This window comes from Lynx rufus, unplaced genomic scaffold, assembly GCF_022079265.1.
Source record: "Lynx rufus isolate CCGP_SWC_20201006 ecotype Redwood Valley unplaced genomic scaffold, mLynRuf1.p SCAF_4, whole genome shotgun sequence".
NCBI classification, from domain to species: Eukaryota; Metazoa; Chordata; class Mammalia; order Carnivora; family Felidae; genus Lynx; species Lynx rufus.
Window position 1 is genome coordinate 50,163,742 of NW_025814856.1, and position 15,355 is coordinate 50,179,096.

A 15,355-nucleotide genomic window follows, 5' to 3' on the forward strand; every position below is an offset into this window, starting at 1 on the left:
AAGAGGGCATGTGGTGTGCGCTGCCCCATCAACGGTCTGCTTCCCTGGAAAACTCCAGAAGTGGGAAAAAGTTAGCCCTGCTCCAGGCCACCAAACAGCAAGGCCAGGTACTAACTACCCCAATGAGAATCCCTACTGGACAGTAATTCTGTTCCCGAAGCCCTTTCCCGCACAGGAGCTCATCTCCTCCTCTCCGAGAGGGTAGGCAGAAGGTTCTCGCCACGGCCCCATTCCACGGGTGGGAACTTGGTGGACCAGAGAGGAGAGGTGTGCCCAAGCTCACAGTCAGCAAGAGGCGGAGCTGAGGACCAACCCCACCCCCTCCCAGAGAAGCCCAAATGCTGATGGCAGCCGTGCGAATTCTAGGACCCACTCCAACCGCCGAGCTGCCCCATGGCCCACAGATGCCAGAGCCTCTGCTCTCTCGGGTGAGGCCCTGCACCCTCGGCAGTCCCTGTAGGGAGTGCTGGGCCTTCCAGCAGAGCTCCAGTCTTAATTTTAGCTTGGAGGCCTGCCACGGAGGCTTTAGCGAAAGGCAGGCTGAAGTTATGTGGGACAGCTGTCAGCTGGCATGCTGGGTGGGGCCTGTTGAGCCGGCAGGGGCACAAGTCTGGGGACACCAAACCGTGTCCCTGCCCCAAGTCTTTTCAGCCCCGCTGGCCACACGGCTCAGACCTCCTCCTGCGGTCCCCCAGCTCCGCGATGATGGCCGAAGAGCACACAGACCTGGAGGCCCAGATTGTCAAGGACATCCACTGCAAGGAGATCGACCTGGTGAACCGAGACCCCAAGAACATTAACGAGGACATAGTGAAGGTAGGATCGGCGGGCCTGCCTGGGTGCCACCGCCAGGAGGGTGTCGGGTCTGCAGAATGTTTGGACGGGGGACGGGGGACGGGGGAGAGCTCTGTTCCACACACAGCCGGCTTCCCCGACAAGAGGCCCTGTTCCTCTGTCTTCTCCAAATCCTCCCTCAAAAGCCAGCATGTACACCCCCCAAGGAACATTTAGCATAAACAAGAGCAGGACCTCAGCCGCACAAACGTGACGCAGGTGTTGCCCAGGGCGGGAGACAAGTCACAGACCAGAGTGCCTCCCTACTCCTCTGAGCTTCTTCCCATTAGCGCCTGGCCCTTGTCCCAGGATGGAGAGCAGCGGGTGGCCGACTTGGGCTCTTTCTCACGCCAGGGGTCATGTCTGCGGTCTCCATGGTGGGCGTGGGGTTAATCCCCAAAAGGTGGCTTCCAGCAGGGCTGGCAGCCACTCGTGGGGGCACTCATCTCCCCAGAGTACTACCCCATGTCCACAGCCCATGGTGTGGGGGCTGTGCCCAGTGCTCATGCCAGGTCCTGCGGCCAGGCCAGGGCAGAGGCCTCTCAGACGCACCCAGGCCCCTGGAAAGGACCACTCGGAGGGTGGTTACCGGGCCTTTGGGGAGTCTCCCCAACAGCCACTGCCTGAGTCAGCCCCTTTCCTCATCTGGATGCCCCCAGCAGCCTGACTGCCTTCAGGCCCACACCCTCCCTCTAACCTCCAGTTGGTAGCCACGGGGATCTTCCTACAGCAGAATTCCTGGAAGCAGGGTGGCCAACCACTGGCATCAGAGTCACTGGAAGGGCTTTTAAAAGGGCAGGTGCCTGGGGCCTCCAGAGTCCAACTAAATGCATCAGAATCACAGATCAGCCCTGTCCAATAGAAATGTAATGCAACCCATCATACAATCACCAGATGTCATTTTACATTTACATTTTACATTTTTCTAGTAGCCGTGATTTTTATTTTTTCAAAAACAAATTTTTAACATTTATTTATTTTGAGAGAGAGAAACAGACAGACAGAGCACAAGCAGGGGAGGGGCAGAAAGAGAGAGAAACACAGAATCCAAAGCAGACCTCAGGCTCCGAGCTGTCAGCACAGAGCCAGACGGGGCTCGAACCCACAAACTTGTGAGATTGTGACCTGAGCAGAAGTCAGATGCTTAAATGACTGAGCCACCCCAGCGCCATGATTTTATTTTAAAAAAAAATTTTTTTTAATGTTTATTTATTTTTGAGACAGAGAGAGACAGAGCATGAATGGGGGAGGGTCAGAGAGAGGGAGACACAGAATCTGAAACAGGCTCCAGGCTCTGAGCTGTCAGCACAGAGCCCGACGCGGGGCTCGAACTCACGGACCGCGAGATCATGACCTGAGCCGAAGTCGGTCGCTTAACCGACTGAGCCACCCAGGCGCCCCTTAAAGGAGAAAAAACAAGCAGATGAAATTAATTTTCATGATATTTTTCTATTTAACCTAATATTTCCAAAATAGTATCACTTCAACATGTAATTGATATAAAAAACAATTATCAACGTACTATTATACAGTCTTTGTTCATCTTTGAAGTCTACCATGTATCCTTCCCTTACATTGCATATCAGTTCAGATTCCAACTTTATCAGAAATCCTTGTCCTGTATTTAGATCTCATAAACTGCGCGGCTGAAATCAATTCAACACACCCAAATTGTTCCAAAGATTTTAAAAAGTTTTCCAATCTCAGAATTAAGTATCACTTCTCACGTTTGAACTAAAATGAAACAAGATTTAGAATTCTTCTGTTGCCCTGGTCATAGGTCAAGTGCTCAAAACTCGTGACCGCTGCATTAGACAGCATGGCTCTGGGCTTGCTCTGAAACACAGCCCCTGCGTTATCTTCTTCTGGAGGAATACCTCCCATGCTGGATAAAGTCTAACTTCTCGGCCATGGCTTTCAAGCCCCAACTCAATCCGACCGCAACCTTCTTCCACCTTCCAGCCCTCAAGCCAGGAGCTGGCCATACCAACCAGAACATACTCCTGTGTCTGTACCAGGAGCAACCCCCACCCCCTTCTTCCCTGGGGTGAATGCCCTACTCAGCTTTGAAGACCCAGCTCAAAGGTCACCTCCTCGAGGAAGACTGCCTCAGCTCCCCCAGGCAGTCAGTAACTCCCTCCTCCATGCCCACGCTTCCCTCAAGTCACTTCTCCGTAATAGCTCATCTTATGCTGTGACTGTGTTTATCTGTATCATTAGTGGCAGAAATAGGGTAATTATGGCACAGTGAGAAGAGCTACAAAGGGGAAATTACTATACGCATGTAAAACAGTATTCATCGTGGTTTGTGCAGTGCAGTCTGGAGGACATAGTCCCAAACTCGGCTTTAACAGACCTGCTTTCAAATTCACTCTCTTCTACCTCAAAGCAGTGACCCTGGGCAAGTCACCTAGGTTTTCAGAACCTGAGTTTTCCTCTGTAAAATGAGCATAATATCATTTACTCCACCGGGTAAAGGACTCTCAGAGCAGCCCTGTGCAATAAAAGTATAATGTGAGGAGTAATGAAAATAAAGGATTTGAAAGTGCCTAACACAGTAACTGGTGTGCAGCAAGGGTGTGACAAGTGTGAGCGGAGTTGGAGCCTGGAAGAGCTTGCAGGACGGGACAGCGAAGCCATGGGCCAGCTTTTACAACCAGGTTCCCCCCTGGCGGTCCCTAGGCGGCTGCTGGGGTGGAGAAGAGAACCCCAAGGGAGAACGTGGCTTCTGAAAGAGACCCACAACAGGTGACAAGTGTAGAGAGGCTCTCAGGCCCTACTGAGCCTGGAGTGAACGGGCTCCAGGCTCCAGGCCCAGGTTATAATCTCAGTGAGGGATGGGGGCAGCCATACAGACATGGCTGTTTACACAACTCTCCCCTGGGGCTGAGACCTGTCTCTCCTGAACCCCAGAAAACAGCCCTCAAAGGCTAAGCTTTTAAAAGGCCCTGCAAATAATCTTGTCAAGAGGAGATTATTATTTGGTATATTTATTGGACGCTCCCTGGCTTGGGGAGTTATTCTGTTTTTAATAACTGAGAAATGAAAAAGTTTTGAAATTCAGGATGAGGATCATAAAACGGAGTTGGATAAATAGCACAAACAGGTTGAAGTAGACTTCAGGTTTGTGTATGGTCTGTGAAAAAAGAAAGAAAAGGAAGAAGGGAGACAGGAGAGCTGGCCAGGAATTGGCGGGGGGTGGGGGGGCTGGGGGGGAGGTGGCCTGGCCAGTCTGTCTGAACAGGAGCCTGGGGCATCTCGGCTTCTTTGGCAAAAGACAAGAAGGAGGGAGGAGGAAGGAAAAGGAAGTGAGGAGGCAAGAGAGACGGAGAGAAAGAGAAACAAGGCAGAGGCTGAGATGAAGGCTCAGGAGGGGCCTGTCAGGGTGGTCATGAGGACTAATAGGCTCCTCATGGCCTAGGATGGGAGACACAGTAAGATCCTAGAATAAGACTGAGCTACAGAGACCCAAGTTCTAGTCCCAGGCCTGACACTAGCTTGCTGTGTGACTCCAGGGAAATCCCTTTCCCTCTCTGGCCTGAATCTTGGTGTAGACACACGCTGGGTGGAGAAGAGAAAGACCTGTTCCCTCTGCAAACAGCTGCTGAGGTTTCATACAGGATGCAGAGCAGGAGACAGACCCATGGTGATGTGGATTGGACCCCCAGCAGATGGGAGGCACTCTGTTTGACTTTATCCAGAGTCAAAACTTCCCCAAACTTCTCTGAGTAAGGCCTGGTACTGCCCTTGAACCTGGGCTGGAAAATGAGTGCCAGATGCAGAGGGAGAGCCTTGTCCAGCCTAACAGACTTGAACTGTGGTCCCCAAGGTCCAGGGCTAGGTCTTGGGCAAAGGCTCATGGGGATTAGAGCTAAGGACCTGGGATGAACACACGCAGTTCCCTCCGCCCCGCCCTCCACGTCACCGCCACTCACAGAGTACCGCTTCCACGAATCTTTACTGAGCGCCTGCTATGCACCAAGTCCTGTGCTCAGAGGAGTTGGGGATGAGCCAGACAGACCCACAGCGCATAAACCCCCCATGCCAGGCTGAGGGGGGTGTTAATGTACAGCAACAGTCCCCAGGGTTCTCCACTGTTCCCTTTAGACCCATGTTGTAAACCTCCAGCCCTCTTTCCATGCATTCCTGCAGGACCTCAGTCCCAGCACAAAGGCCTCTGAGTTATTTCTGAGAGGGCTCAGGGCCGTCTCCCTAACCCGCACTGAGGCACTCACACCCTTAGGCAGGAAGGAATGCTTGAGCCCAAAGCATCACACAGCCTCTTCAGCCTCAGTCTTCAACTGCTCTCCCCTCGGCCACTCAAGGTCAAACAGGGGGACAGACCTGACCCCAGCCCATCCTACTTGTTCCCACTCCACCTGCAACTGACATCTGCCGCTAAACACCCTTCTCCCTTGGGAAAACACACACACACACAAACCACACCCTGTGCCTATCAGCTCAGGCTAACAAACAACCAGAAGACCCAGTAGCCACCAGCTCTGTGAACCCTGCTCCCATTTGGGGCCCATCTGGACATTCTGCTGCAGAAAGATGAAACTGACCTGGTACTTTCTCTGGAGAAGACTCCAACCCAACAGACAGGATGAGACTAAAATCATGAGAATATCTGGGAGAAGGTGCTAAATGCCATAAATAAGTGCCCGATGAAGTGTCACGGGGTTTAGGGAGGAAGATTTTACTCTCGTCTGGGAAAATCAGGAGCCACCTTCACGGGGAGGTGGTAGCCCAGGTGCATGTACAAATGGGAAAAAAATGAAAATGTGCAAAGGGAAAATAAGGCTTTTGAAGAAAAGGGAACAAAATAAGCAAAAGCCACAACATCAACAAGGATGTGGGTGGACAAGGATGTTGCGTGTGAAAGAAGAAAGAAAAGGAAGAAGGGAGACAGAAGAGCTGGCCAGTCATTCCTTATTGGTCTTACCCTCCGTCAAGTACCTCTAGAAAGGGCTACATTGCATGAACTCACAATGAAGTATTTACAATTTAGTGTTATGGGGACTCCTAGGTATTAACTGATCTAGTTTTTCAAAATGGCATCCTCTTTCTTGGGGACCTGGTTAAAATGCACATTTCTGGGCTCTGCCATCAGAAATTTTTATTCAGCATGGCTGGTGAATGTTTTGCACTTTCAAGTACAAACAGGTCTCTCTTGTCCGGTAGAAAATAAACCTGGAATCCAGCTTTCCTTAGAGACACGCTGTATAAGTTATCTATCGCTGTGTAACAAATCATCCCAAAACTCAGTGGTATAAAGCCACAACCAAGTGATGGTCTCCCACAGTTCTGTGGGTTGACTAGACTCAGCTGGGCAGTTCCAATGCTCTCACTGGTGGCCTCTCAGGCAGCGGCAGCCACCGAGGACCTCTGCTGAGCTGGAACACCCATGACGGCTCACTCCTATGCTTGGTGCCTTGGCGGGGATGGACGAAAGGCAGGGCTAAGCTGGGATGCTGGGCTGGCCGGGTCTCTCCCTCATGTGGCATCTCCCCCAGATTCTAGAGCAAGGTAAAGTAATGGACTTCTAACTCCACCAGTCTCTACATCAGGGCATAAAACCAGACTTTTAATTTGGCGGCTCGAGGCTCCCCAAGGAAGAGACTTCCAGGCCTTTGTAAGGCTTAGTTCCAGACCTGGCACATCGACCCTTCTACTGCATTCTAGTGATGAAAGCAAGTCACGGGGCAAGCCCACATTCAGTGTGGGATGAGAAGAGGCAAGGGCACAAACCTTCAGGGCCATGACTAACTGGGGGTCATCTTTGGAGACTGGTTAACCACCCACCAAAGGTGGACAGAACACTAAATATAAGATACATGGCCAGAAACCAACACCTACAAGGGCCAAATTGGGAGCAGTGCACTGGTTATCCCAGACTGTACACAATTCTATTGTTATTACCACTTACAACCCAAGAAGCAAAACTTTGCCATTTTTCAGCTGTTTTACAGCTAACACCTACTTTTAGCTTCCTACTGTATACGCCAATGCTTCTCAAATTATCCAGCTGAAGGGCCAGTTTTTATCATTATAATCTCAATCTGTGGTACACCAATACTTTTGTAAAATTCAACAAAAATGTATGACCAGGGAGGTGAAATGAAAAACGGGCATCTCCAGTGTAAGCCCCAATTTTTATTATCTTTAGACTTAACAGACCTAAAATTACTGGCTCAAATTTCTGTGACTGTTTTTAAATGCTTACTCTCAACTTCTATACATACCTTGTTGAGAAGAGGGTCACTGGCCATGGACCGCCCTTTAGGCAGCAAGGCAATGGGCAGGAAAAGGAAGACCCAGCAAAACTAAGCCTCCCCCTTGGGTGTTCGGACTCCAAATCTAACTCTGAGTCACTAGGAATCTTGGCCCAATCCTCCTGGTGTAGAGTTTAAAAAAAAACAAAAACAAAAACAAAAACCGGAGGCCCAGAGAGGGAAAGTACCATGCCCAAAGCCATACAGTAACTCAGTGGTCAAGTGGAGACTGGAACCAGATGTCTATCCCCCTGCCTAGAGCGATTTTCCTGCCCACAGATACTCTATCTGAATTGTCCAGGGCCAGGGCACCTGGGTAGCTCAGTCGGTTGAGCGTCCGACTTTGGCTCAGGTCATGATCTTGGGGTCAGTGAGTTCCAGCCCCGTGTCGGGCTCTGTGCTGACAGCTCAGAGCCTGGAGCCTGTTTCAGATTCTGTGTCTCCCTCTTTCTCTCTCCTCCCCCACTCTGTCTCTCTCTTCTCAAAAATAAATAAACGTTGCATTGTCCAGGGCCCCGGATGCCCAAGGACTGAGTCATACAGGAATCTGGGGAGGTATTTTTGACAGGGGGTGGCTGCTGGCCTTCCCCGAATCCTCCGGCAATGCCTGGACCTGCTGTCTTGCACCTTCCCCGCCCTCTTGGGAGACAGCGGGGGCCACGTTGGCTGGTTCCGATTAATCAACTGGCCCTCTTGCTGTTCCAAAAATAAATACGCCAGAGAAGGGGACACCAACTGAACGAGCAGCTACATTCACCCTTCCCACCCTTTGCCCTTCCCTCCAGCTGCACACCAAGCCCTGAGGCTCTTTTGATGGATCCAGCCCACACCCAACCACCTTCCCAGAAAAAGCCATCTCCTCTCCGCTTTAGAAAGGAATTAAGAAACGAAGTCACTGTGTGCTTCTGATACACTGGCATGACTGCCTAGCCCTGCCTGAGCCGGGTCTTATAAATACCTCCCCAAAGTAGGTGCTGTGGACAAAGCTGGCCCAGTGCTCAAACAGCTGGGCCTGACAGCACAGCCCATCCCTCTGATAACACATTTTCTGATTCCCAGAAAACGGAGCAGTCGTCCCATGCTCAGTGCCCGAAGGCGTCATGGGCAATAATTCAAACGTCAGCATCAATGTCTTCTGCAAAGTAATAATAATTAAACGACGCAACAGAGAGGTCCCTGGGAGTAAGATTACTACCGTAAACAGCAAATGAGGGAAAAGAGGCAGAATTATGCGTGCACACGCACACGCACACACACACACACACACATTTATGACTAGGTAGGCTGGAGAGTTACTATACTTAGGATCTGGGGTGTCAACAGATTTTCTGAGATATATTTGCATAGGAACTTCAGAACAATTGAACAAATAATTACCTTCACTGAGCACCTACCACGTGCTAGGGATTGGGCTGAGCGTTGCCCAAGAGGTGGTATGCCTAGCACAAAGTGGGTGCTGAATAAGTATGTGTTGGGATGGGGGACAGGCATGGGTGTCTGTGAATGGATGGGGAGATCCATGGATCAATGGATGGATGGATGGATGGATGGGAGATAGGTAGGTGACTAGATGGTGGGGAACAAATGGATGGATTGGTGATAAATTATTTCTATTCCTCATAACAAGATTGTAAGACATAGCAAATGCATTTTTGCAGTTGAGGGAGTGAAGCTCAAAGAGGTAAGTCATCTACCAAAGTCACTCATCAGAGTGGCACCTGCCCTGGGGTGCAAAGCCACCTTTGGGGCTCGAACATCCTCCCGAAGCAAGCACTCCGTAACAACCAACATGAGCTAACAGTTATGAACCAGGTATTCTGTGCCAGGAAGTTTTCTGAGTATTTAGATGTCTTATTTAATCCTCCAACAAACTTTATGAGATGAATCCAGGAAACTGAGGCACAGAAAAGCTCAGACACTTGCTGAAGGTGACAGAGCCAGTTAGTAGCAGACCTAGACTCCAGCCTCAGCAGCGTGACTTCAGACAGGGTTCTTTTCCACTCTTCAGCCTCTTAAAGGCCAGACACAAATACTCAAAGGTGTTGAAAGGCGGAATACGCTGGACTAGACCAACAAGACAGGCTGGGCTACAGAGGAGCAGGGTGGGTGGCTGGCTTTAAATAAGGGGCTGGGAGCTCTGCCATGGGGCAGGTCTCTCTGGTCGACAAGGACCAGACCTCAGATGCTCCACAGTGAGAATCCACCTTGGGGTCTGGCCCCAGCTGGGGCAGTATGCAGAGCTTAGATTAGAATCAGGACACCTGATTCAGTCTGGGCCCTGCTCCCTCCCACCTCTGGGCTGTGTGGCTTCCTGTGAGGTGAGGAGGCAGGCCTGGGAAATCCATGAGTCAGGGGTACACCATCCTATGGAACAGCCACAAGAAGGGCAGGGGAGGCCACAGGCACTGAGTGGGAAAGGGCAGGAAGGAGGAAGTGCCTGCTGGGACAAAGGCAGGGAGGCATGTCTCCGCCCTAATGTCTCCTTCTGCTGGCAAAGGTGCTGGGGCTGCACTATGCTCCAGAAGCCAGCCAGGGTGCTAAGAGGCGTCAGGCTGAGGCACGGCCATGATGGAGGAGGGGCAGGCTGCAGAGGTCAGAACTCCTCAATCCAGGATCCAGGCCCCAGGGATCTAACTGCACCTCCGTAATCATTATGGGTGTCCCCAGGTCAGGGCTGGAATGGTTCTCCCAGACCTATCCTCCCCATCTTCTCAGATTTGAAAGCTCTCTGGGGCGCCTGGGTGGCTCAGTCAGTTGAGCATCTGACTTTGGCTCAGGTCATGATCTCATGGGTTGTGGGTTCAGGCCCCACATCGGACTCTGTGTTGACAGCTCAGAGCCTGGAGCCTACTTTGGATTCTGTGTCTCCGCTTCTCTCTGCCCTTCCCCTGCTTATGCTCTGTTTCTGTCTCTCAAAAAAAAAAAAAAAAAAAGAATAAAAAAAAATTTTTGTTAAAAGATTTGAAAGCTCTCCCAAGAAACAGCAACTCTGAATCTTTGCCCCCATATAAGCCAGATGTAGAAGATGTCAGCCCTTTCCATCCACTGTCTAAAGCCATAAGATGTTCCCCAACCAACTTGGGCCTTGTTTTCCGCATATCCAGCACACCACTTTTCCATCTCTGCCTCCAAATCCCACAGTCCACCAAAGTCCCAGACAGCCACCACCTCCTGGGAGCCCTCCAGGAATAAGTGCGATCTTTCTGAGAAGATGAGGACCATATTTGTATTCTTCCTGCCAGCCCTGCCCTTTCACCCAGGGGGCCACAAATGACCTCTGCTGAAACCCCAGAAGAGAAAGCTGGAGGCTGAGACTTAGGGAGGTGGGGGTGGGGGGCGTCCTGGAAGGCCCTACTGACTCCCTGAGTCAGCTTTCCGCATCACCTGTAGCCTGAAATATCAGCACATCCACTCTGTTCTCCATAAACATACCATCCCCTGGGTGGGGCCTCATCCTCCGATGTCTCCAGGGGGATCTGAGGCATGGCACAGGAACTCAGAATCTAGTCACGTGAGAAAAACAGGACCCACCATTGTACGTGCAACATGGATATGTCCAACCCCTCCCCCAAAAAGTTACCCTGGAAAGGAAAGTACTAAAGCAATGACATCGTTAGTACTAGGGAAATACAAATTGGAGGTGCTTTTGTTTTCTTTCTGCTGTTGCCTGAATCTTCTGCAATGTGGCTATGTAATTTTATAACGAAAAGACTTTGAATCTCATGCCTAGATGAGAGGACCCCCTTCCTCCAGCAAAAGTGGGGAAAGGGTTGACCCTGGAAGAATGATGTTGGAGCTCTGCCCCCACCAGCCCCCACACGTGTCCCCTCCACCATTAGTCTGATTAGTTTGAGCATTCATTCAACCAACTTTTATTAAAGTAGCCCAGGAACATGGAAGATGGCCCATTTTACAGACACGACAGCTAAGGCTTAGTGACGCTAAAGGACATCACATGCGAGAAAGAAGCTATGATGGTCTTCAATGCATAGCAGGGACTCAAGAAAGGTTAGTTAAATGACTTGGCTGAAAGTACAATGTTTTTTCCCCCAGGTTTACTGATTATTTTTTCCCACTTCCCAAATGGGGCCTCAGTCACCATTTCAGTGGAATGTGTGAACCAGATTCTCTGAGCGCCCATGCTCCTCCCAGCTGCCAGACTTAGGAAAGTCTGAGGTTGCCACAGGACTAGAGTGAGGGAAGCACCTGTCTGCTGCACAAGGTGCTTCAGGCCTGCAGACACCTTTGCTAGCCAGGACGACATGGCCCTCACTTTGCCACATGCCACATCCTAAAATAGCTCTCAGACCTGTTTGCCTCTCTCTGGCCCCCCACCATCACCCCAAAACAGCCTGTCATCAGGTCTCACCTGGAATATTGCGACAGTTCCCTGCTGGACCCCACCTACATCCTCTCTCCCAACCACCACTGGCCCAACAAGCTGCTCAAAATTCAGATCAGAGAACAGAGAACAGACTGATGGTTGCCAGAGGCAGGGGTAGGTGGCGAGTGAAGGGGGTCCAGAAGAACAAACCTCCACTTATAAAATAAGTAAGTCACGGGGATGTATGGTGACTGTACCTAACAATACTGTGCTGCACATACAAAAGGTGCTGAGTAGATCTTAAAAGTTCTTGTCACACACACAAATTTGTACCCATGTATGGTGACAGATGTTAACTACACTTACTGTGGTGATCATTTCCCAATACATCAAAATACTGAATCATTATGTTGAAACTAATATAATATTATGTATCAATTATACTTCAATTAAAAAAAAATTAACTCAGATCTGGCTAAGCCAGTCCCTGTGCAAAAAAGCCTTCAGAGACTGTTTATCACAGAGTGACTGTCCCTCCAGGCCTCTCCAGCCCCACTCTGGCCACTCCGGGCTTGCCCTCGGCCTTACAGAAGCACCTGCATCACCCTGAGGGCACACACTGTCTATCTGGTTAGGTCCTAGCCCCACCCAACATGCTGTTCCAGCCCATGCCCCTGCCTCCACCTGGCTACCTTCAAGTATTGGCCTGGCTGGATGTGTCCTCTTTACCCCCAGGATGACTAGGACTGTCCAACTCTCTAGGATCATAAAATATCAGAATTTGAGAACCACACCTCTAGGTCTGCACCTGCATTACTGATGGCTTTAAGCAAGTCACTTAATTCCCCAAGGGCCTGCGTATCCACCTGTGAAATGAGGGGGCTGGACCAGCCCCTGTGTCTCACTGCTCTAGGGAAGCACCGGCAGCACCGGGGGGCTCGCTGGAAATGCAGTCTCAGGCCCTGCCCCGGCTGTGCGGGTCAGAAGGCCCAGCGGTGGGGCCCAGCCATCAGGTGCGACAAGCCCTCCAGAGGGTCCTGAGGCTGGCACCCCAAAGCCCGAGGAGTGGGTGGACGCTGTGACCCAAGGGTTGCCCCTCCCGCCCCTGCAGGTGGATTTTGAAGACGTGATCGCGGAGCCCGTGGGCACCTACAGCTTCGACGGAGTGTGGAAGGTGAGCTACACCACCTTCACTGTCTCCAAGTACTGGTGCTACCGCCTGCTGTCCACGCTGCTGGGAGTCCCGCTGGCCCTGCTCTGGGGCTTCCTGTTCGCCTGCATCTCCTTCTGCCACATCTGGGCGGTGGTGCCGTGCATCAAGAGCTACCTGATCGAGATCCAGTGCATCAGCCACATCTACTCCCTCTGCATCCGTACCTTCTGCAACCCGCTCTTTGCCGCCCTGGGCCAGATCTGCAGCAACATCAAGGTGATGCTGCGGAAGGAAGTGTGAGGCCAGGCGGGGCGGTAGGGGTGGCCGGGCAGCAGGGAGAGTCAGGGGAGGCTGGCCCCACCGTACTTCTCCATGGGCCTGCCGGCGAGCTCTCTTTAGGGACTGCTATTCCCCCCCCCCCAACTCCCACCCCAAGATGGGAGCACACCGTGTAGGGAAGCCAGAAAGAAAAGACAGCCCCGCCACAGAAGCACAGTGGCCCTTCGCTCTGCCCCCCACCCCTGCCCCGCCTCGATGCCCCTGTGACCGGGCACGAGGAAAGGTAATTTGCTAAGAGGCAGCTACTGTGCAAGTCTTTGCATTCACTCGGACTGTAACAGCATAAACCAGCACTCCGTTCCCACCCGGAGTCAACCTGTTGATGCACGCCGCCCAGGGAGGCTACCGGTGACTCTTGGCATTAGGAGGGTGGCTCCAATAAAGGGTTTCGGCTGCATTTTGGGAACGCTGTGTTTTTGTGTGTCCGCAAGGTAGGTGTGTGTCCTGATGAGCTCCAAAAATACAGTTCACTGCCCCGAAGAATGAGCGGGGCAAGTTGGTTGGTCCTTCTCTCTGCAAAATTGAAGAGCCAGAACAGAACTTGGTTTCTCTTGGGCTTCTTCTTGTTGTCTGGGTATCCTGCTCCCCTGTGTTTCTTAGGAGGTTATATTCCCACCGAGGTCTGCTGCCCTGGGCCAGCCAGTGGTCACCAACAGAAGAAAATGGCCCTTGGGCTGGAAGGGGCAGAAGACCCTCCCTGGGCACCACTGAGGGCAGGACTTGGGTTCAGAACCCTGTGAACCTCCCCTTTGGCTCACCAGACACCGAGCCCCTGGCATTACTGCTTGGCACACATATGCCTTCAGCCCTCAGAGAAGTGATGAAGGCATAAGGTCCAGTTTGTGCATGTGTGGACCCACTACGGACATAAAAAACAACAGCAGAGGCATGTCACCTAACCCCACTGGGGGGAAAAATAGCAATCTCACATTCTTCAGAGATGCTTTTCCCAAGAGTATTATCCAGATCTTAGTCCTCAAAAAAAAAAAAAAAAAAAAAAAAGGTGGGTACGGATTTTGTGATTAAATTTCTCTGGAAAATGCTATCTATTTCTCTCAGAGATTTTCAATAGACATGAGTACATTAAAGGCTCTGACAAGTCCTGCAGTAAAGAAATCTATTTAGGCCAGTGTGTCTCAATCCCACTTTTTTTTTTTTTTTTCATACAATACCCACTTACGTCTCATAAAATTATGGTTCCACAGCAGGTTTTCAGAGGCATCACCTCACTGGTGCCTGGCCATGAGCCCAAGAGGGCTTTGGGGGTGGGGGGTGAGGTGGTGGGCAGTGTGGTAGAGCGGATTGAAAGACAGGGAGCAGGCAGTCTCAGTTCCAGTCCTGTCTCTTCTCCTACTTGCCTCTTCTGGCCTCAATTTTATCATCCATAAAATGATCTCTAATGTCCATCTCAGCCCTTAAATTTTGCCTGTTTTTGTTTTTTCTAGCATCTTATCATGAAATTTTCAAACACAGAGGAAAGTTGAAAGGGTTTGCCATGAACACCCATACGCATGCCATCCAGGCTTTGTCACATCTCTGACACCCACCATCCTTGGTTTTTTTTTATGCATTTTTATAATTTTTTTAATGTTTATTTACTTGAGAGAGGTGGAGAGAGCAAGCACACACAAGCGGGAGACAGGCAGAGAGAGGGAAGAGAGAGAGAGAATCCCAAGCAGGCCGTTGGTGCAGAGCCCGACATGGGGCTCTAACTCACAAACCGTGAGATCACGACCTGAGCCAAAACTAAGAATTAGATGCTTAACCAACTGAGCCACCCAGGCACACCTCTTTATGCGTTTTTAAATAAGCCGCAGATATCAGTATTTTTACTTCTGAACACTTCAGTAGCCATCCCTTGGTTGTTTCCAGGTGGGGAAGTGACAGCCCAGAGAGGTCAGCAGACTTGCCAAAAGGCACACAGCTAGCCAGCATTCGAGCACAGCAGCTCTAGCCCACCTCTCTTTGCTCTATCCTGGGGCTCTTCCCATTCTCAGGGGGACTCAATGAGCCCAGCCTCGTCCTGCTTAAAAGGTTTAAAGTCAGTATTACTTACATCCTCCTCGGAGGGGCTGCCCTTTCAAACATTAGCCCATCAGTTTCAGACTTGGAATCTTGGGTTATGCAGAGATTTTTCACCATCTTGGCATTTTCTATAACCTGATTTGACTACAACTCCAATTTTTCAAGCTTGCTCCCTTTCTCTAGGGGCAGACTATAACATGTGCTCAACTATCCATGAAGTTCACGGAGCTGGAGAAAGGACACGCATTTAAGACGCACGTATGGCCGAGGAGTTCTGTTCCTTCCAGAATCTCCTTGAGAAGCAGCAGGAAGAGCAGCACACTGGGGGACCGTGGGGATAGGCCAGAGGAGGGAGGCGGAGTTTCACTCTCTGGCTACATTCAGCTCATCAGGGAGTCCTGCTGA

At 50.9% G+C, this 15,355-nt stretch overlaps 1 protein-coding gene across 1 annotated transcript; it reads left to right on the forward strand.

Annotated features, from left to right (window-relative positions):
- The first annotated feature begins 696 nt into the window (after positions 1 to 696).
- Positions 697 to 12,886, forward strand: CAV3 (caveolin 3). The gene is made up of 2 exons (XM_047097662.1): positions 697 to 816; positions 12,545 to 12,886. Exons 1-2 carry the CDS (start codon positions 703 to 705, stop codon positions 12,884 to 12,886), a joined length of 456 nt encoding a protein of 151 aa, XP_046953618.1. The 5' UTR covers positions 697 to 702.
- Positions 12,887 to 15,355: the final 2,469 nt, after the last annotated feature.

Coding starts and splice junctions, on each gene's coding strand:
- CAV3 (XM_047097662.1), top strand. CDS start 703: ATGATGGCCGAAGAGCACACAGACCTGGAGGCCCAGATTGTCAAGGAC. Junction 817..12,544: donor TTAACGAGGACATAGTGAAG/GTAGGATCGGCG, acceptor CCGCCCCTGCAG/GTGGATTTTGAAGACGTGAT.